This window comes from Chiloscyllium plagiosum, unplaced genomic scaffold (assembly GCF_037043375.1).
Source record: "Chiloscyllium plagiosum isolate Xiang-an unplaced genomic scaffold, Cpla_swu_hap1 HiC_scaffold_32, whole genome shotgun sequence".
In the NCBI taxonomy this organism is placed as follows: Eukaryota; Metazoa; Chordata; class Chondrichthyes; order Orectolobiformes; family Hemiscylliidae; genus Chiloscyllium; species Chiloscyllium plagiosum.
This window is the reverse complement of record NW_028270170.1, coordinates 32,548,031-32,570,561: the sequence shown is the minus strand read 5'-3', so window position 1 is coordinate 32,570,561 and position 22,531 is coordinate 32,548,031. Positions and strand designations below refer to the sequence as shown.

General features: G+C 38.5%; 1 protein-coding gene across 1 annotated transcript in view; it reads right to left on the bottom strand.

Moving 5' to 3' along the window:
• sumo1 (small ubiquitin like modifier 1) overlaps positions 1 to 11,734 on the bottom strand; it is a 39,159-nt gene extending 27,425 nt beyond the window's left edge. Inside the window, exon 1 of the mRNA XM_043675224.2 lies at positions 11,626 to 11,734. Within this exon, the coding sequence (XP_043531159.1) occupies positions 11,626 to 11,637 (12 nt within the window). The 5' untranslated portion in view covers positions 11,638 to 11,734. The remainder of the gene's footprint in view (positions 1 to 11,625) is intronic.
• Positions 11,735 to 22,531: the final 10,797 nt, after the last annotated feature.

The following is a 22,531-nucleotide window of genomic DNA, read 5'->3' as shown; positions in this document are numbered from 1 at the left end:
ATAAAACACAGCAAACTGGACTCAGCTCCCATATAAATAATGTTTTTGCTGTTAGAAAGCTACTTTTAGATGATCACTCATTGTGTTTTACAACATTTTCCAAAACTAAATCCTAGTTACTTGAATTTCTTAGCTTATCAATTAAAACCAGCTTCATCACCACCTGCAAATTGAAAATATTAAATGTATATTTCAATAAAAAAGGATGGTTACGACCGAGAACCACATTAATACTCAGACAACACCCCTATGGCACCAGCAGGAGCTGTGTGGTTTATATATAAAGGACTGTGCTTTCTAAAGGGCTAGCAAGTTGATGGTCACTTGAACCACGTTTTCAAAACCAACAGTGAAAGAATAATTGTTTCTTCAAAAGGGCTCACCCTATTATGTACTTGCAGAATATGGTGTTTAAACTCATTTTAAAAAAAGGTTAATGTTTCAAGTATGGCCCTATGTTAGAAAAGTGGCCTGCTCATTTTATTGATCCTTGATTATTTGTTGATTCAAGTTAGGCACTAGGATGGGGAAAAGCTTGAGCAAATGCAATCTTTTAATTCCGCTTCACTACCTTCTGTTTCAGGGTTATTCCTATGAGATTGAAAGTGACAGAAGCCATGAGGAAATAAGTAAACTCAACTGAATTAGAGTCATAGAGATGCACAGCACGGAAACAGACCTTTCGGTCCAACTCATCCATGCTGGCTCGATATCCCAACCCAATCTTGTCCCACCTGCCAGCACTTGGCCCATATTCCTCCAAACCCTTCCTATTCATATACCCATCCAGATGCCTCTTAAATGTTGCAATTGTACCAGCCTTCACCACATCCATACTCATTCCAGCTCATTCCATACACGTATCACCCTCTGCGTGGGTCTCTTTTATATCTTGCCACTCTCACCATAAACCTATGCCCGCTAGTTCAGGACTCCCTCACCCCAAGGAAGAGACTTTGTCTAATTATCCTATCCATGCCCCTCATGATTTTATAAACCTCTGTAAGGTCACCCCTCAGCCTCCGACACTCCAGCGAGTTTGAGGGACATGATTTCACACGCACAAAGTCATGTTGACTATCCGTAATCAGTCCTTGCCTTTCCAAATACATGTACATCCTGTCCCTCAGGATTCCCTCCAACACAGAGGTCAGGCTCATTGGTCTATAACTCCCTGGCTTGTCCTTACCACCTTTCTTAAACAGGTTTTATTCACTTTGATGCATTTCAAGATATCCAACGCTTCCTCCTGTGATATGGACATTTTTCCAATATGTCACCATCTATTTCCCTATGTTCTATACCTTCCATGTCCTTTTCCACAGTAAATACGGATGTAAAATACTTGTTTAGTATCTTTCCCATCTTCTGCGGCTCCACACAAAAGCCACCTTGCTGATCTTTGAGGGGCCCTATTCTCGCCCTAGTTACCTTTTTGTCCTTAAATGTATTGTAAAAGCCTTTGGATTCTCCTTAATTCTATTTGCCAAAGCTATTTCATGTTTGCTTTTGCTCTCCTGATTTCTCTCTTAAGTATACCCCTATTGCCTTTATACTCTAAGGATTCACTCCATCTGTCCTGTCTATACCGGACATGTGCTTCCTTCTTTTTCTTCACCAAACCCTCAATTTCTTTAGTCATCCAGCATTCCCTACACCTACCAGCCTTTCCTTTCACCCTAACAGGAATATACTTTCTCTGGACTCTCGTTATCTCATTTCTGAAGGCTTCCCATTGTCCAGCTATCCCTTTACCTGCGAACAGCTGTGCCCAATCTGCTTTTGGAAGTTCTTGCCTAATATTGTCAAAATTGGCCTTTCTCCAATTTAGAACGTCAACTTTTAGATCTGGTCTATTCTTTTCCACCACTATTTTAAAACTAATAGAATTATGGTTGCTGGCCCCAAAGTGCTCCCCCACTGACACTTCAGTCACCTGCCCTGCCTTATTTCCCAAGAGTAGGTCAAGCTTTGTATCTTCTCTAATAGGTACATCCACATATTGAATCAGAAAGTTTTCTTGTAAACACTTAACAAATTCCTCTCCATCTAAACCCTAAACACTGTGGCAGTCCCAGTCTAAATGTTTGTAAAGTTAAAATCCCCAACCATAACCACTATTATTCTTGCAAATAACTGAGATCTCCTTACAATTTTTTTCCTCAATTTCCCTCTGACTCATAGGGGGTCTATGCAATCTAAAGATAATTCTGGGTCAACTATACTGCCATTTTAGATTTCTTGCTTTGGCAAAATAAAGTATGCGTGAATCCTGGAATACAAATACTCTGCATTATTTACTGAAATATGCAATATTTTTGAGTGACAATCTAAAAACAAAATATTAATAGACGCCAGACATGTTTGAAACTTGTGACTTGTGGATACAGTTAATAATCAAAACAGAGACTGGATCAAAACAAAATTATGTTACAGGTGGTTGTTGTTTGATGTACACATTGTTAGAACCAATACTTGTCTTTTTCATTTCTCACTCCACACCATGTTCCATTTAACATGTCAATAACAAATAGTATGCATTCATCTGCAACAAACCAATTTTCTCAAATTATGCAAGTATATACGAGAGATTATACAGATCACTCTAGATGACTCTTTAGCATTAGCTTGCTGTCTCTCCATGGATGCTATCTGACCCACTGCGATCTCCAGCAAATGTTGTTTTCAGTAGATTCCGCCATCTGCAGTAATTTGCTCCTGCTATGACCTTCCTACTAGCAAAGACAGCCAGACTGAGTAATGAAGAACACTACCAATTCAATTACGTTGATTAAAATACAAAGAAAATTCAAGTATACCTACGAAAGAAAATTTGTTTGAATTTGAACATTAAAAATGGGGCAGGAGTGGGCAATGTACTCGTATGGAAACTGCATTCAGTTTCAATACAAGTGTGAGAGAACTTTCAGAATTGAAAAAGGTAGTGGCTCAAGTTCAAGAAGTTAAAGGTGGAGAGCCTCTGTTGGGAGCTCTTTTGGGAAAAGAGGAAGATCTTTTGTGAAAATTTTTCCTGCTTTTTGAACAATTACTCTGAGATTGGTGGAAAAAAATTGGATATAGGTTTTCATATTTTATCTAGTATTTTGTTATCATACATTTCCTTGGTAATTCTATTTAATTGCAAAATTAGGAGGAATGTTTTTTTTTTAAAATTGGTATTTATCTACATTCAAAAAAAATATACTTAAGCAATATAAGCTTCTTCAAAATAAAATTTGCCTCCTCCATCCACTACTCATTTGTGAAATGACAAAGATTTTACTTGCTCTCAATAATTTTCCAACAACACTCCTCTGTTAATGATTAAAAACAAGTGACAGAAGCCAAGGGTGACATCTTTTAGGGGACTTTTCTCTGCTTACTTAACATAATCTCCTGTCGTGTGACAAGGTTTGAGCATCATAGATAGTACATCTTGTCCAGGACTTTAAAAGCAAACATACATAGAAGAATGCAAATAAAGATCATTATTCCAGAACTATTAAAGTGCAGAGCTTCTGTATCACAAACATAATTACCCTGCATGATCTGTGGTTCGGTGTTCAACGACAGAAATTTAAAAGTAGAAGCAAGAACATATTAAAGTGGAGGAAACTGGTCTGTTGTTATTAGACAAGATTACCTTCCTAGAGCCATAAGTATTAATTCTTCTATTTGTGGAACAGATTTTTGATGTTATTTTCCTTGTGGAAAAATCTCAACTGAGCCAAGGGCAACCTGACTTTATTAATGTTAAGTCATGTTTGGTTAATCCAGTTGATTTTTAAAAAGCACAAACAAAAACTAGGGAGTGTGTATGGATGTCATCTAGATATTTTCTACTTCACCTGTTCACAGCACTGGGCCTTGAATCTGGGCTGCCTCTGGTGCTTCAATACTTCTGTGGATGGCATCTATATTGGCTTGCAGATGGCATACAATAAAGTTCTACACAAAAGAGTAATGGCATAAAAGACATTAAGATAGCCTTTTGACTGTGTAAATGTTTGGGAGGCCAGAAAGTGGGTATAAAGGGCAAGTGCTTAGATTGAATGTTATTTTCTTCATATATATTATTGCCTTAGAGGAAGGTAAAGGGTTGAGTACGCAATTTTACAGTATTAAGACAGTAAATAATACAGGTGGAGGCAATGGTGTAACAATATCATCGGGCTAACAATCCAAATCCCCAGGGTGTCATGGGGACAGATACAAATACCACGACGACGAAATAGGAATTCATAAAAGATAAACCTAAACCTAATGGCAACCACTTAACCACTCAGGATTGTCAAAAAAATCCATCTTTATCACTAACATATTTTAGGTAAGGAATTCTGCAATCCTTATCTGGTCTGGCTTACATGTGACTCCAGACCGAAATGCAGATGTCAAAAAGATTAGGGAGCCCAAGACACAAATCATTTAAAGTGCAAAGACATTTACCAAGAGTAGTCAACTGGAATAAATGTAATGTTGGCCTATCAGAGATGGTTGGAAAAGAAATGGGAGGAAGTGATGCTTCAGCTATCTAGAATCTGAGTCAAATACAATTGAGTACTGCATTCAGTTTAGGACATTGCCATCTCAGTAAGATACAGGTGTAACATAGATACCCAAGAGCAATACTAATATTTACAGTATCCAAATTGCCTTCACAATTTAGCAAAGTTGGAAATATTGTCTTTACTGTCTAAAATTTCTCACCTGAAGAATAACCTGAACCTAAGGCTTTTAAAGTGTTAAACTGATTTGACAGTTTCAAATGCATCAACCCTATTCCTTCCAGAGGTAGAATCAAGAACAACAGTATATAACCTCAGAATAAGATTAAAAATCACACATCAGGTTACAGTCCAATGGGTTTATTTGGAATAGTGGCTTTTGGAGTGCTGTTCTTTCATCAGATAGCTAGTGGGGCAGCATCAGAGGACACAATTTATAGCAAAAGATCACAGAGGGTGGTACATGTATGGAATGAGCTGCCAGAGGAAGTGGTGGAGGCTGGTACAATTGCAACATTTAAGAGGCATTTGGATGGGTATATGAATAGGAAGGGTTTGGAGGGATATGGGTCAGGTGCTGGCAGGTGGGACTAGATTGGGTTGGGATATCTGGTCGGCATGGACGGGTTGGACCGAAGGGTCTGTTTCCATGCTGTACATCTCTATGACTCATTTAAATGATGCGATATATTGAACAAACCTAAATTGCTGTTAAGTCTTTCAACTTTTACAATGGGTTGCAGGTTTCGATTGTTAAGACAGTTCGGTGAACCTTTCTGCTAATTAAACCAAATACCCAGTAAAGCTCACTTTGTCTCGTAATCTGTTAAAGTATGAGTAACAGAGAATTCCCAAATTCTGCTATGCAAGGAAAGATATTAATTTATTCTTGAACTCTAAAAAAGTGAACATTAAACAACATTTATTCACAATTCTTAGCCGCCCCTTTCTCGAAAATGCTTGTTATCTGCCCCCAACTCTATAACATACTGTGCCAATAAAAACCTATAGTAAAATCATAATCAGCTTAATTTCAAAAGCACACAACAGCTATCGTCTCCGGTGTCTTTTTCTTTTCGGGTGAAGATCTCCCTGGGTCATCTTCTGTCTTTTACTGCAAAAGATGTTTCACATAAAAGAAGGTACCTTTGATAGAAAGTGTTTTGAATGGCAGTCTTTCTTGATGGCAGTTACTCTCGGTCTGACTTTCAAAATGCCTGCTTTTATTAAAATACTCTAAACAAACATCGGATTAGTTCGTGGTTGGCAAAAACAATAAATTCAAACTCGATTGGGTTTTAGTATCCTGGATCATAATTTAAACTGATTGACAACAATTTAAATTTAGCCAAAATAGCAATCACCTCAGGTACCTATTTCACAGCTAAATGTTAAATATTTTCAATTTGCCAGTACACGATGGGACTCCTAGCTCGTCATATGACAGGTGCTTGTAAGCTCTCGGTGTAAAACGGCATACACTCTCTCTTAAAAAGGTACAGTACACACCTTCAACTTCATAACACGATTCATTAATATGCAAGTACCAGAACATCTTTCAAATCACATTCCTGTGATAACTTAAGGTTTTATTTTAAAAAAAAGGTGACATCTCAACTCAGACAATGCATTAAAACTGTGAGGTTAAAGTCTGTCTCCATCCCTACCTTGAGACAGAGTGGTTCTATTTCCAAAGTAGGAGTTTATAAAATGTCACATGGATTGACTGCCTATACATTGTGTGCTTTTTGAACAAAATATAAATGTATCTGCTAAATGCAAATTCACCCCATAGACTTACATACATGTGTATGTGCATGAAACAGCCAGCCAGAGCAAGTGTTTGTGCATGCATGGGAGAGTGTGTGAGTGTGTATGTGCGCACGTGTTTAGGCTTGATAGTGTGTGAAGAGCCACACTCTTCAGGAAAGAAATCAGACTTTTCACAAAAATGTAGTAGAAATCTGGAACTTCATATCCCAAAACGCTGCAGCAAAGCTGTAAGACAACTGGAGTTTTCAAGAATTCGAACAATCTTTTTTGTTAAAATATGGGTATCAAGTTAATGGGAGTTATGACAGGCAAAGTTGAGATTTGAATCAGTCACAATCTAGCTGAATAGTAGAGTAGGTTTGAACAGCTTATGCTATTGCAAAAAACAAAGGGCAGTATGACTACAGCATGACTAAATTCCCAAAGAAAAAGGTGTCTAGCCTTTTCTTTTGATTAAAATGATTTTTTTTTTAAATCATGCTTTCCATTAAAGGTTCAAGATAAATTAACATAAACACCACATAAAGAATTAAATAAGTCCTAATAGATTGTGGCCCTGATACTTATCCAGTACTGCAATAAGACTGTAATAACTCAGTAAGCTGTGCACTTAGTGTAGTGCTGTATTGGATAGTGGCACATGTCAGAGTATTTACATTCTAACTCCCAAAAATGCTTTCATCACAGCAAAAGTAAATTTGCTTAAAAAGCTCAATACAAACAGAAATCTCTAAAGTAATACAATGTTGATTCACTAATTGAAGGTCCTTCTGGCTAATAAACAGTCAAATGTTATTTCTTCTGCTCCAAAAAAATCAAACATTTTCTGGATTAAGTTGAAGGAAACCACCAAAGCTCCACTCTTAATCACGACCAGTGAGCCACTGTTACAGGTATGTGCATGCTGTAAACATGTACATCACATGCAATACAACCATAGATCCCACGTGGAGTTACCCGTGTTGTATCATAGGATACAGTGGAAATCGACTGACCCAATTGCTGGTATGCAGCTATATTTTCACCCAAGGCTCTTAATGGAGAAAAACCACATTACAGAAATGGCTGATTTCAGGACTTGTGTCTGTGCATATCATTATTATAAATATCTATCTCCACATTTGTACTGGAAACTGCCCATGAAAGATTGCCATGTTGTAAATGTACTTTCTGGTCACTACATTTCCATTTTGGCTTTCAGTGCCCTTTCCAACACTTTAATAAAATTCAAGCTTTGGTTGCTCAAATAGCCACAAATTTTGTTACTTAAATCAGAAACAACTTAAAAGCCAATCAAAATGAGATCAGAATTTATGAAATGTGTAACAGAGATTCAAATGACTGGATTTTCAGACTCACTATGAAACTACAGAATAGATTCTATTGAATATAATAAAAAAAGAGCTTTCCAATGTTATCACTTCTATTTAATCCTCAAGAGCAGAATATGCAAATTATAAACCCCTGTGGAAACCTCTCAGAAATGGGCTTTGTAACTAATTTTACACTGTACCTGCCCCTGTTAAAAGTCTGGATGAGAAATTGCCTTATACAATGTTTTCATGCAAAAAAAACAAACAAACAGTGGTCAGGATTGATATTGCAAAATTTTTAAAAAGTACCTTCATCTTCTGTAAGGCTCTGTAGGCTTATAACTTCACTTTGAAGGAAAATTGTATGGTCTGTTTCTCCACGATTAACCAACCAGAAATTAACACATTACATAAATTGTGAAAGTGCACAAAAATAAGTTTGTTTTTGGAAAAAGGAAAATACTGCTTTAAAGGAAGAAACCTGTGCAAAAAGATGGTTGCAGTTTTAAAAAAAAAGTGTTTTAGAAGTACAGAGTTTAAGCAATCGCTAAAATGAAACCAGAAGTTTAAGCTTTTTGTCTTGCAGTCATCAGAGCTAGGATGCAAGAAATGGACTTGAACTGGAAAAAACATTTTATATGGAATGAGAAAAAAGCAGCTACTTGGTTGGGCTACAAATGTTCTTGCTGCATCTCCATGCCAGTTAACTGTCAATCTTAATTCTCAGGCACGGCAAGTAGATTCTGATCTGTGAGCATTGCCTTGGCAATGTAACAAGGTTTGGCTGTCTCCATAGATTTTTTTTGATTAAGGTGCAATGAAGGTATAAATGTCAGTCTCTATAAAACAAGATTTGGAGATGCTGGTGTTGGACTGGGGTGTACAAAGTTAAAAATCACACATCACCAGGTTATAGTCCAACAGGTTTAACTGGAAGCACACTAGCTTTCGGAGGGTCGCTCCTTCATCAGCTGGTGAAGAGACCACCTGATGAAGGAGCGACGCTACGAAAGCTAGTGCTTCCAATTAAACCTGTTGGACTATATCCTGGTGTTGTGTGATTTTTAACTCTATATTACAAGATACTGAGTATTTATGTACATAGCTTCTAGCATTCATGAGTATTCACTTGATGATCTTGAAACCAGTTTAAGTGCAACTCTTAGCATAGTCTGGATTAAACAACATATAACTTTCAATGGCAGAATCACATCTAATGTTGGATATACTTTTCTGATGCTTGGAAGCACAGGCTGGTTGAGTGACATACTGCAAGTCACAAATGGTCAATGGGATGCTTGATATAGTCCGCCAGTCATATGACCCACACGTAATAGCACAATCATTTTACATTATTCATTTATATGGTACGCAAACCATCTTTCTGGCTTGTCAGCAACATGATTTAATGAAAGTAGCACAGAGAGAGAGAGAGAGACATCCAACTTCAAATATTGCTCAAATTTTTGAGACAACTTCGCTTTCCAGAGGAATCCGAGGTAAACTGGTTTCTTGCATCATAAGTGGGCGGAACGGTGGCACAGTGGTTAGCACTGCTGCCTCGCAGCGCCAGAGACCCGGGTTCAATTCCCGCCTCAGGCGACTGACTGTGTGGAGTTTGCACATTCTCCCCGGGTTTCCTCCGGGTGCTCCGGTTTCCTCCCACACTCCAAAGATGTGCAAGTCAGGTGAATTGGCCATGCTAAATTGCCCGTAGTGTTAGGTAAAGGGGTAAATGTAGGGGTATGGGTGGGTTACGCTTCGGCGGGTCGGTGTGGACTTGTTGGGCCGAAGGGCCTGTTTCCACACTGTAAGTAATCTAATCTAAAGTGCAAGATGAAAAGTTTCAATTTCTGCTCTCTATTTAGCAATGTATAAATCATGTTCATTGGAGCATAGTGTGCGTTGTAAGCAATATTGTATTTCCATAGAACATTGAGAGCAAAAACAGTCAGCATGGAGCCAATGAGTTTGACAACAATATTTTGATTGGCTCCTTGACTAGGTGACTATGGCTATGTGGGATCAATGCAGCAGAGAATCACCGAGCATGAAAAGAGAAAACACAAAGAATCTCTCTCCTGTTTGAAGGCACCAAAATGTCTCCAGTAACAGCTAGCCATTTTCCAATCACTTTTCTCAGTAAAAATCTGATTGAAAGAGGAATAAAATGCCCTTAACTGAAGTGAAAGGACAACTTCTTAAAAAACAAATGAAATAAAGAACCAACATAAAACAATGTTGCAATCAGTAGCAAAGAACTAAAAGGAATTCAACACAAGAGAGAGAAAGAAACTCATCAAATCTTGTAATCTAAACTGGTGCTATTGAACTGTTTCTCCTAAAATTTCTTTTCTCTTTTTCACACTTAATATTCAGGTCACAACTATGTGTTTGTGAAGGGGATAAAGTTTAAGAAAGAATAGAGTTTAAGTTGCATAGTTATAAGTTAAAAAATATGAATTGCTAATTGCCATTGATCAAGGACATTTTGTTTGAAATAATCAGCTATTTGCTTGTTAAATACAGAAGCCTAGTGAGCACAGTTGCTTCTAACCTACACCACTCTGACATTCTTCACCACCGATTAGTATGGTGACATATTGGTTTTGGGAACAGAAATCAATGCCGTGCACGGACCTAGAAATCCGACCAGCAAAACAAAATTACAGCAAACATAGTTGGTGAGTACAATCTTTTAACTGGAGTGTATCAGTCAGGTAAACTGGGGACTTTGGATTGTTCGACTGACTCTTTTCACATTTGTGATGATGCCAGAAATGCAGCACACTACCCAGTGAATTGTAACAAAAATCAAAGAGGAATTTCTGATCTCAAATATCTTGGTTTATCAATATAACTTTGTTTCAGCAAAAACAGTTATAAGTATTTTCAAACAAATAAAATGCTCCAAAAATGAAACACACAAGTATTCCTCATCTCAACTGATTAAGATCTATATAATAAGCTTGCTTTCAAGCCAACATAGATATGTTAGGAATGTAAAAGCTTAATGTGCTCAATCACACCTCTACCATGAATAAGTAATCCAAAGAATGGATTTGTAATTTTGTATTTGATCTGCTTGGCCAAACAGACAGTTAAAACTCAATTCACTCATATTTGTTGCTGTGCGGCTCAGTTTAAGTGACTTACTTGACAGTACAGTCTAAACTTAGTAACTTGTATGAATTAGAACACAACCAATTCTGCTGGTGACAGAGGAATTAGTATTGTTTTGTTCAACACCCCAAACATAGACTATAAGTATTGCCTCTACAGTCACATGATGCAGAATTATACTGTAGACATGTTTGAAAAATAAAAATCAGATTCAAGCAGTTATTACAGTCAGCACACACACTGCTGAACTAAGCACCTTATACTTTTAATTCTCTGTTCCCTGGCCTAACTGGGAACAATTCTATTCACTAGCTTCGATTAATAATTTTAATTAATTAATCTCAAAAGTACTTGAACTAGAGTTGACAGATCTCGTCGTGGTAAACAAGACTTGAATATACGTAATCCATTTTATTAAATATAAATATTTTACATTAACATCCGTGGATTAATTAGATACTCTCTTCACTCATGTACAATCTACTGACCGCGCAATTTATAACTGGTGTATTTTGTCATGAAAAACCTGAAAGATTTAAACCAAATACAACACAAATAATGTACATGCACGCCAGGATAGGCTAATTACAACAATCAAAACTAAGCCACAATCCATCTCTAGCTGCTCGACCTCATTGTTCAGTCATTAGGCAGAATTCGAAAGTAGCCCCCCCCCCCCCAAAGTTGTACTTTCACGATAAGAAGTACATTATACAACCAATTTAAACCAAAACAGAACTGCAAGGCGCGCCCCCGATCTACGAAGCGCGCACCCAAGCTTTACTCAGCTTCCTTCCCTTCCGCCTCCATTTGAACCCCGTGTTGAGTTGCAATGTTACACTAAGCGACGAAAACACAATATTATACTGGCACAATATTTGTTTGTTTTTAAATGAAACGTAAACATCTACCTGATCAGACATATTAACGCCGGACAGATGTAGTTTGAGGGAATTCAACCACCAATAAATAGCAACACTCTCACCGGTCACTTCTGCGTACCGACCCAGCACGTAAACGCGTCATATACGTCATGACGTACAAAACACTTACGAAGAGCCCAGTTCTCGTTGCATCCTGGGAGTTGTAGTTTTCCCCATCCGTATTCTCCACTTATTCAGTGCCTCTTGTCACCGAATGGATTTCTAGTTCCGGGTGCGCTTTTCTCCACCATCAATTGACGCAACAAAAGAGAAACGACATTTCGCACAAGGAACTATGGGAATAAGCTTTACTTTAAATGTTAGTTGAAAGGCCTAATCATAAGTTCTCCAATTGTATCATCGTTTTTCAAATGCTTTGACACGCAAGTATTACCTTGCAGGAATTTTAGTTTTTATTTGTGGTTTGCAGGAAAGCTAGACTGGTAAACTTCTGACTTGTTAGCATTGTAATGGGAGTGGCCGTGAGGTTGGAATTCTTGCTCGAAAATGCAAGAAGCATTTTGCAGATAAGGCCGTAACTAGAAACTTTCAGGTGGATGATTTAGAAATAAACAAAAGGGCTTTTGTGGAGAAGCGGTTAGGTGTCTCTATCTCTGAAGTAGCCTGTGCTGGAGGTGACCTAACATATCTAAACAGCTGTTTTAAAAAAAAAACTATAGCCCAGAAAAGGTAAAGAACAAAATAAATGCTCATGTATTTTGGAGTACAAGGCAGGAGAAATCTTAACTTCAGTTTTGTAAAGCAAGAGCCAAACATTGAAACATTAAGAACATTTGTATAAATATCATGATTTTTTAAAAATAAATTATAAACTAAAATAGATTATCTAGTTTGTTATAATTTAGTTAGTTTGGCTGACCAAAATTTACAGTTTTACTGGGCTGGTACTTGTGTCCTGACATGTTTTTTTCCAATTTGCTCAAATGCCCTGGTTTTCAGATTCCATAAGCCCTTTCTTCTTTAACCTGCCTCTTGTATTTACATTTAGCAAAACTCAAAACCTGCTTGCCCTGGGAATTGGCATGCCACTCACTTGTCAACCTAACTCCAGCAGATGCAGAAATTCTTCTCTTATGAAATTTGAAGCCAGCACGGAATCATCCTGGTGATGACAGCCAACCATGGGTCGTGCAGTCAGAGATGTACAGCACGGAAACACACCCTTTGGTCCAACTTGTCCATGCCAACCAGATATCCTAACCTAATCCAGCCCTATTTGTCAGCACTTGACCCTCTAAACCCTTCCTATTCATATATCCATCCAGATGCCTTTTAAGTGCAGCTTGATAAAGTAGTCTGAAACCCAAACATATAAATAGAAAGTAGGAATTTTCAGCATTGTTTTGCCTGAGGCCCACTGAAGATGTTACCTAGTAAGGTAACAAAACGTCTGGAAATGAACCTTGCAGCTCAGCGAGCAAACCAACATCCAAAAGTCTGATGGTGATTTACTGATGGACATCCTTCAGGACGATGCAAGGTGGCAGCAAACTTGATTGGGCCATATCATGTTTCATCAAACTTTCCACTAGAGATACATTTGTTTATGATAATTTTCATTCAACTGTTTTTAAGAAAATAGGGCAGAAACGTTATTGAAACTGAAGTCTGTCAGTTGCAACAGCTGTCTTCATTAACTTAACAAGATCGCCAACTCTGACTGGAACATATTCTGGGAGTTGTCATCACATGACAGCCAAAATGCCTCCAATATTCTCATGCTGTTGGCAAGCGCAACATGGATATCATCACGGAGCTCTACCTTACTAAATGGCTCCTGGCTTTGACATTTGAAAATCTGGGTAGCCTATCATTAGTGCGTAATTTAGTCTTTTAAGATGCCAGAGGCCTTTAAAAATATTTTATTATTGCATTTGAAAATAATTGACAAGTTTTAAAAAATCCTAATCATTATCAATTGTGCATTCTGTCTCAGCAGACAGCATTTAATGATATCTAGCCCAAAAAAGTATCTCTGCTTGTGAAGAATGAGGCAGGTTTCTGAGGGATATTATATTCTAATTGACTATTTCTCCGTAGTCAAAAACTTCTTAAAGCTGACATTCAATCAATCATGTCCATGTTTGTGCCTAAAGTCTAGACAGCGACAAAAGGAAATCAAAGTATGGCCTGTTGAAACAAAGTTTTTTCCAAGCTTGGATCTCATTAATGCAATTTTGATTAAAGAAGCAACCAATCACAATTGGCTCATGTATAGTATACAACTTGGAAACAAGTTCATCAAATGTATGAGCTTTTTATGAAGAATATTGTGGTTCGCATGAAACTAATAATAGTGAACTCTAAAAGTATTGTGATCAAAACAGCAATCAATCTACAATTAAAGTAGAAAGATTAATTTCTAGCAACACCAGTATGAATAAAGATTAATTAAAGCAGCAACGTTCTACTGATGTTAACTACAAAGCACAAACAAAGGTATCAAGATCCAAGTACTAAGCAACTTCAGGAGTCAGGGAGCAAGTAGCTTTAAGTTATGAGCAAGGCAGGTAGCAAAAACAGCTTCAGGCAAGACAAGATGGGCAATTTCAGGCTATAGTCATAGCACAAGCAAGCAGTTTTACTTAGAAATTGCAATCAAGTTGTAAGTGTTGGCATAAGTGCAACAGTAATCAAATGACGAGATTATGGTGTAATTTTACATAAAAATCTGAAACAATGCATTTAAGACATTATTTAAATCATATGCACTACAATTAAGCAATATGCAATGGATAGTAATTTATCCCAGAGGTTAAGATCATCCAGTAAGCTTTTTCTGGTACTTCCCTCCCTTCCTCTTGTCCAAACATCCCCTCAGAGTTTCCCTGCCTAAGACTGAACTTGCATCTTTTCCTTGTTTCTCTCCTGTATTTCCCTAGTTCGCTCTCCCAGCTCAACTCGTCCATGAGAAACACCTCCTGCTCTCTTCCTGTTCTGACTAAACAGTTGACCACCCAACTTTTCCTTCTTGGTTTGGATGAAAAACCATCTAAAAAACGGTATTTTAGAACCACACTATGATTCATATTCTTGAAGAAGAACTTTTAGGGATGAGTGATTATAATGCGATGCAATTTTAGATTATGTTTGAAAGTGAGCCAAGGTGTAATTATAACAAAGGAAATAATGAAGATATGAGGAACAAATTCTAAGGTGAATTTGGAAAATACATTAAAAGATATGTGATATACTGGAAAACAGTCTTTAAATAATTACTACATGGTTTACAGTAGTAATTATGCATTTCTTCAAGGCAGAAGATTACAAAAGGACGGGTATGAGTTGCCGTTGATAATGGTAAACTTAAGGGCTAGAAGGATTTCAGAATCCAACACAGGAGAACCAATAAACTGAAAGGGAGAATAGAATATGAATGTAAACTAGCAAAACATGAAAACGAACTGTAAAAGATTCTAAAGATAAATAAAAAGAAAACATTTGGCTACAATTGTAGGTTCATCATACTCAGTCAGGAGACTTTATAAGGGAAATAGAGAAATAGCAAAGAATCTAAATAGTTAATTTACGTCTGTATTCATTGAAGATAATTTTTTTTAAATCCCAGAATTAGAGAGGGGAGAGAAAACAGAGATACAGACCTGTTAACCATACCTCAGTAGTAGAGAAAACAACCTAATTTATTTATAAAAGATGTGATAAATATACACTTGGATCATAATGATCTGACTAGGCATAGCCTGCATGGATTTGTGAATGGGAAATCATGTTTGACAAGCCTTTTGGGGATTTTTGAAGATGTTACAAACAGAATTGATAAAGGCTAAGTCAATGGATGTAGCATACTTGGGACTTTCAGGAAGGTTTTGCTCAACATCCCCCAAATGAGGTTGGTAAGCACATGATGAGAGGTAGATAGACTGGGATGGATGTAGGATTGGTTAACAGTCTCTAAATAGTCTAGGAATAAAGGTGTTATTTTTGCATTGACAGGCTGGATCACTAGAATTAGTGAACCCCTGATATTGCCGATGACTTGGATATGGGAACCATAAGTAATATTTTCAAGTTTGTGGATGACAATGTTAAGTGGGAATGTGTGCTGTGAAGAAAATGCAAAGTAGCTTCAAGATGATTTATTGAGTGGGCAAGAAATTAGCAGATGGAATATGATAAGGAAATACAAGTGAAGTTGTCCATTTTCGTGGAGGCTTGCATCCAGAGTATTTCACAAATGCTAAGAGATTAGAAAATGTACTTGCACAAAAGGAATCTTCGTTTTGTCGTCAATAAGTCATTGAAGACTGATGTGAAGGTGCAGCATGAAATAAAGAGATCTAATTGACCACAGGAGTAGCAAAGTCTTGTTTCAATTATAGATATTTCTAATCACCCTGTTCAAACATGTTATGACATACATCTGGGCTGTCAGGACCTAAATCTAGGCTTTCTGGCCCAGAGTTTGAGACACTCCCACTTAGAGTCATAGACAGGTATAGCAAAGAAACAGACCCTTCGGTCCAACTCGTCCACACCAACCAGATATCCTAACGTAATTGAGTCCCATTTGCTAGCACTTGCCCATCCCTCTAAATCCTTCCTATTCATATACCCATCCAGGTGTCTTTTAAATGCTGCAATTGTGCCAGCCTCCTCCACTTCCTCTGGCAGCTTACATGCACCACCCTTTGCATGAAAAAAGTTGCCCCTTAGGTCTCTTTTACATTGTGCCCCTCTCACCCTAAACCTATGCCCTCGAGCTCTGGACTCCCCCACCCCAGGGAAAAAGACTCTCTCTATTTTTCCTATCCATGCGCCTCATGATTTTATAAACCTCTACAATGTCACCGCTCAGCCTCTGATGCTCCAGGAAAAAACAGCCCCAGCGTATTCAGCCTTTGGATACAGCACTGGTTCAAAAGTGGAAGACAGTGATGATGGAGGGTTGTTTTTCAGACTGGAGGCCGGTGACCAGTGGAATGCCACAAGGATCGGTGCTGGGTCCTCTACTTTTTGTCATTTACATAAATGATTTGGATGTGAGCATAAGAGGTACAGTTAGTAAGTTTGCAGATGACACCAAAATTGGAGGTGTTGTGGACAGCGAAGAGGGTTACCTCAGATTACAACAGGATCTGGACCAGATGGGCCAATGGGCTGAGAAATGGCAGTTGGAGTTTAATTCAGATAAATGCGAGGTGCTGCATTTTGGGAAAACAAATCTTAGCAGGATTTATACACTTAATGGTAAGGTCCTAGGGAGTGTTGCTGAACAAAGAGACCTTGGAGTGCAGGTTCATAGCTCCTTGAAAGCGGAGTCGCAGGTAGATAGGAATAGTGAAGAAGGCTTTTGGTATGCTTTCCTTTATTGGTCAGAGTATTGAGTACAGGAGTTGGGAGATCATGTTGCGGCTGTACAGGACATTGATTAGGCCACTGTTGGAATATTGCGTGCAATTCTGGTCTCCTTCCTATCGAAAAGAGACCTCCAACTCTGGTAACATCCTTGTAAATCTTTTCTGAACCCTTTCAAGTTTCACAACATCCATCCAATAGGAAGAAGACCAGAATTGCACACAATATTCCAAAAACATCCTGAACAGCCACAATATTACCTCCTAACTCCTATACTCAATACTCTCACCAATAAAGGAAAGGATATCAAATGCCTTCTTCCACTATCCTATCTACCTGTGACTCTGCTTTCAAGGAACTATGAATCTGCACTCCAAGGTCGATTTGTTCAGCAACACTCCCTAGGACCTTACCATTAAGTGTATAAATTCTGCTAAAAATTGCTTTTCCAAAATGCAGCACCTCAAATTTATTTAAATTAGATACCATCTGCCATTCCTCAGCCCATTGGCCCATTTGATCAAGATCCTGTTGTAATCTGTCCACTGCACCTCCAATTTTGGTGTCATATGCAAACTTACTAACTATACCTCCGAACCATTAATATAAATGAAAAAGTAGTGGACCCAGCACTGATCCTTGTGGCACTCCACTGGTCACAGGCCTCCAGTCTGAAAAACAACCCTCCACCACCATCCTCTGTCCTCTACCGTTGAGCCATTTCTGTATTTAAATGGTTAGTTCTCTATGTATTCCATGTGATCTAACCTTGCTAACCAGTCTCCCATGAGGTACCTTGTCAAACACCTTATTGAAGTCCACAAAGATCACATCCATCACTCTGCCCTCATTAATCCTCTTTGTTGCTTCTTCAAAACCTCAATCAAGTTAGTGAGGCATGATTTCCGATGCACAAAGCCATGTTGACTATCCCTAATCAGTCCTTGCCTTTCCAAATACATGTACATCCTGTCCCTCAGCACTCCCTCCAAACAACTTGCCACCACCGATATCAGGCTCACTGGTTTATAGTTCCGTGGCTTATCCTTACCACCTTTCTTAAATAGTGGTACCACGGTAGCCAACCTCCAGACTTCCGGTACCTCACCAGTGACTATCGATGATACAAATATCTCAGCAAGAGGCCCAACAATCACTTCCCCAGCTTCCCACAGAGTTCTAAGGTACACCTGATCAGGTCCTGGGGATTTATCCACTTTTATGTGTTTCAAGACATCCAGCACCACCACCTCTGTAATGTGGACATTTTTCAAGATGGTACTATATATTTCCTCACACTTTATACCTTCCATGTCCTTCTCCACAGTAAACACTGATGCAAAATATTCGTTTAATATTTCCCCCATCTTCTGCGGCTCCACACATAGGCTGCCTTGCTCATCTTTGAGGGTCCCTCCTCTCCCTAATTACTCTTTTGTCCTTAACATATTTATAAAAACTTCTTGGACTATCCTTAAACCCTATTTGCCAAAGCTATCTCATGTCCCCTTTATGCCCTCCTCACTTCCCTCTGAAGTATACTCCTAAGGATTTTGTACTCATAAGGATTCACTCGATCTCTCCTGTCTATGCCTGACATATGCTTTCTTCTTTTTCTTAACCAAAACCTCAATTTCTCTAGTCGTCCAGCATTCCCTACACCTCCCAGCCTTTTCTTTCATCCTAACAGGAATATACTGTCTCTGGACTCTCGTTGTCTCATTTTTGAAGGTGCCCCATTTTCCAACCATCCCTTTACCTGCAAACATATGCCCCCAATCAGCTTTTGAAAGTTCTCGCTAAGTACCTAATACCACCCTATTATTCTTACAGATAACTGAAATATCGTTACAAATTTGTTTTTCAATTTCCTGCTATTAAGGGGTCTATAATACAATCCCAATAAGGTGATCATCTCTTTCCTATTTCTCAGTTCCATCCAAATAGCATCCCTGGATATATTCCTTGGAATATCCTTCCTAAGTACAGCTGTAATGCTATCCCTTATCAAAAATGCCACCCCCACCTCCTCTCTTGCCTCACTTTCTATCCTCCCTATAGCATTGTATCCTGGAACATTAAGCTGCCAGTTCCTTTCTATCCCTGAGCCACATTTCTGTAATTGTTAGGATATCCCTGTCCCATGTTCGTATCCTTGAGTTCATCTGCCTTCCCTGTTAGGTCTCTTGCCCTGAAGTAAATGAAGTTTAATTTACTAGTCCTACCTTGTTTTCTGTTTTGTTCCTTCCTGCCCTAACTGTTTGACTCGCTCCCTTTCCCACTTGTACCAGTCTCAGATTGATCTCTTTCCTCACTATCTCCCTGGGGCCCACCCACCCACATTCTCAGTTTAAATCCTCCCAAGCAACTCGAGCAAATCTCCTTGCCAGTATATTATTCCCTTCCAATTCAGGTGCAATCCATCTTTCTTGTACAGGTCACTTCGACCCCAGAAGAGATTCCAATGATCTAAAAATGTGAACCCTTCTCCCATGCACCAGTTCCTTCGCCACGCATTCATCTGTTCTATCCTCCTATTCCTACCCTCACTAGTTTGTAGCACTGGGGGTAATCCAGATATTACTGCCCTCGAGGATCTCCTTTTTAAATTCCTGCCAACCTTCTATGTTCTCCCTTCAGAATCTCATCCTTTTCCTATTCTATGTCATTGGTTCCATGGTGATCCCTCTCTCTTTCAAAAGCATTCTGCACTCTCTGAGACATCCTTGCTCCTGGCACCAAGAGGCAACACATCGTTCTGATTTTTTGCTGTTGGCCGCAGAAATGTCTGTCTGCCTCTGACTAGAGAGTCACATATCACACTCAATTGCTTGGAACCCATTGTACTCCTAATTACATTAGAGCCAGTCTTGACATCAGAAACTTGGACATTCGTGCTACATTCCCTTGAGAGTCCATCACCCCTGTATTTTCCGAAACAGCATACTTATTTGTAATAGGGATAGCCAAAAAAAGACTCCTGCACTACCTGCCTACCTCTCCTGGAGTCAACCCATCTGTCTGACTGTATCTGCAGCTTTTCTCTCTTACAACTGCCATCTATCACACCCCGTTGCTCTTGTAAATTCCGAATTGCCTCTAACTGTCGCTCCAGCCGATCCATTCAATCTGATAGGTTTCACAACCAAAGACATTTCCTGCAGACATAATTCTCAGTAAAATGTAAACTCTCCCTAAACTCCCACATCCAATAAGATGAGCATATCACTTCACTAAGGACATCTTTGCTCCTTCACAATCTACAGACCCAGAAAATAGCACTGTCTTATTGCTGTTAACAAAAAACACAACTCCAAGCTAATGCAACACTTCTGATTAAAATTTAAAAATATAAGCTATGAAATTTCAATAAAACATAGAATCAAGAAAGAACCCATTCTGCTCACTATTGTAGATTTACAGCAAGTCTACACTTAAAAACTATTCAAATATCTGTTCCCTGTGCTGCGAGCTCTCCCAAACAGTTTCCTCCAAGATCAGTTGTGAATTTCAGTGTAAAGTTTTCCAAGATGCACTCCAATGTCCAGAGATACATGAATTCAAACAGCAATGCAGTAACTACACAGATTCACTGTCAGTCAGCAGTGTGGGTCTCTTTCTCTGTCTCTCCTTCACTGACCATGCGCTGCCTATTCTCTATCCTTCTCCCTTTTAAAAGTGCCATTGTTTTGACTTCTTTTCTTCCAAAATTCCAAAACAATGCAACAGCATATAAAACAGTTGTTGCTGTTCCTGGAATTCGAGGAATACCTCCAACACCTAAAACACCTCGATAAAAGAGCAGCCCTTACAGCCAGACTTTTTTCCCATCCTCCATCTTGGGTTACCCAGAATGACAGTTTTTCTGAAGATTGCCATCAACAAAGTATTTGAGCAGACACACGCTGTAATAAACAATGTGTTACAGGCCAAGGGAATGTATAATCTGGCAGTCTGAACTTTTGGGCTTAAAACAACATTTTGCAACATTCATGTAAAGTGGACTTGCAGGAGACCTCATGGACACAAACACTGAACTACATTTTATGTGGCCTTGCAATGATTGAAATAAAGAAGTCCCAGTTGAAACAGTTTCTATTTGATTAATTCAACAGTCATACTTGCCAAGCAGAAAGCCAAGTCATAGAGTCGTAGAGATGTCCAACTCATCCATGCCAACCAGATATCCCAACTCAATCTAGTCCCACCTGCCAGCACCTGGTTCATATCCCTCCAAACCCTTCCTATTCATATACCCATCCAGATGCCTTTTAAATGTTGCAATTGTACTTACCCACACCACTTCCTCGGGCAGCCCATTCCACACACGCATCACCCTCTGCATGAAAATATTGCCGCTTAGGTCTCTTTTATATCTTTGCCCTCTCACCCTAAGTGTACTGATCATCTACATTTGCCAACAATAAGGAAAGAAAACTCCACTCAAACATTATGGGAAGCACAACCAACATTTTTAATTCAGATTTCCTCTAATTAAAATCAAACCATGATACAGGCAGAAATTCCTGTGTCCATCACATCTTCCTAAAAGTATATAAAGAATACTATAGGAATGTAAATTTGAATCATTAACAATGCTATGCATGAATCTTGTATATAGTCAAAAAACATGCTTCTCATAGAATCAGAAATTTAAAGCACGGAGCATGGCCATTCAGTTGATCGTGTTATGGCATATAAGAAAGCACTATCTAGCCTATTCCTACTTTCTAGTTTGTGTGCAGCCTATAGGTTTTATAACTTCTAATGCATATCCAAATACATTTTAAATGTAATGAATGTTTCTTTTTCTACGCCCCATTCAGATAGTTGTAGAACCGCTTCACTGTCTGGATGAAAATATTTTTCTTGAATCTGCCTTAAATCTCCGAACTCTTACTCAAACTATTCTCCTTGACAACTGACCCCTCAACTAAGGGGTCAATATCCAGATTCCTTATAATTTTATACATTTCTATGAGATGTCCAACTGGTCTATTTTGTTTAAAAACAATCCTAGCCTTTTTAAACTTTCCACAATACTAAAATGTTCCATGCAGCATTCTGAGGAATCTTCTTTGAAACCTCTACTGTTATCACATCTTCCTTTGGTGCAGTGACCAGAACTGAATGCAATATACCAATTGTGGTCTCCCTAGTGTTTTGCACAGTACCAGCAACCATTTTCCTCCCTTCATGGCTCTAGTATCCAAATCTTAGCCAATCAAAGCAAACGTCCTAAACGTCTTCTTAACCACCTAATCTACCTGTCCAGCTTCAGGGATTTGTGGACATACAAATCCCTTTGTGCATTATTACTTTTCATCTTATTACTCCTAAAAAGATAAATGTTTTTAGACTCTTTGAAGTAACTGCATTAGTTCTTAATATTATAACATTTCCCCACTTCAGTGCATCAAGTACTTCCGGTTCTACTTCTCATTCATACTGGAATACTAAATTAATTATGCATTAGCACAACCGATGGGGATGACTCCACATTTAAGAAACTATAATATAGATAAGGTTAAGAAGTCACTTTTGGGAGTGGTGTTCA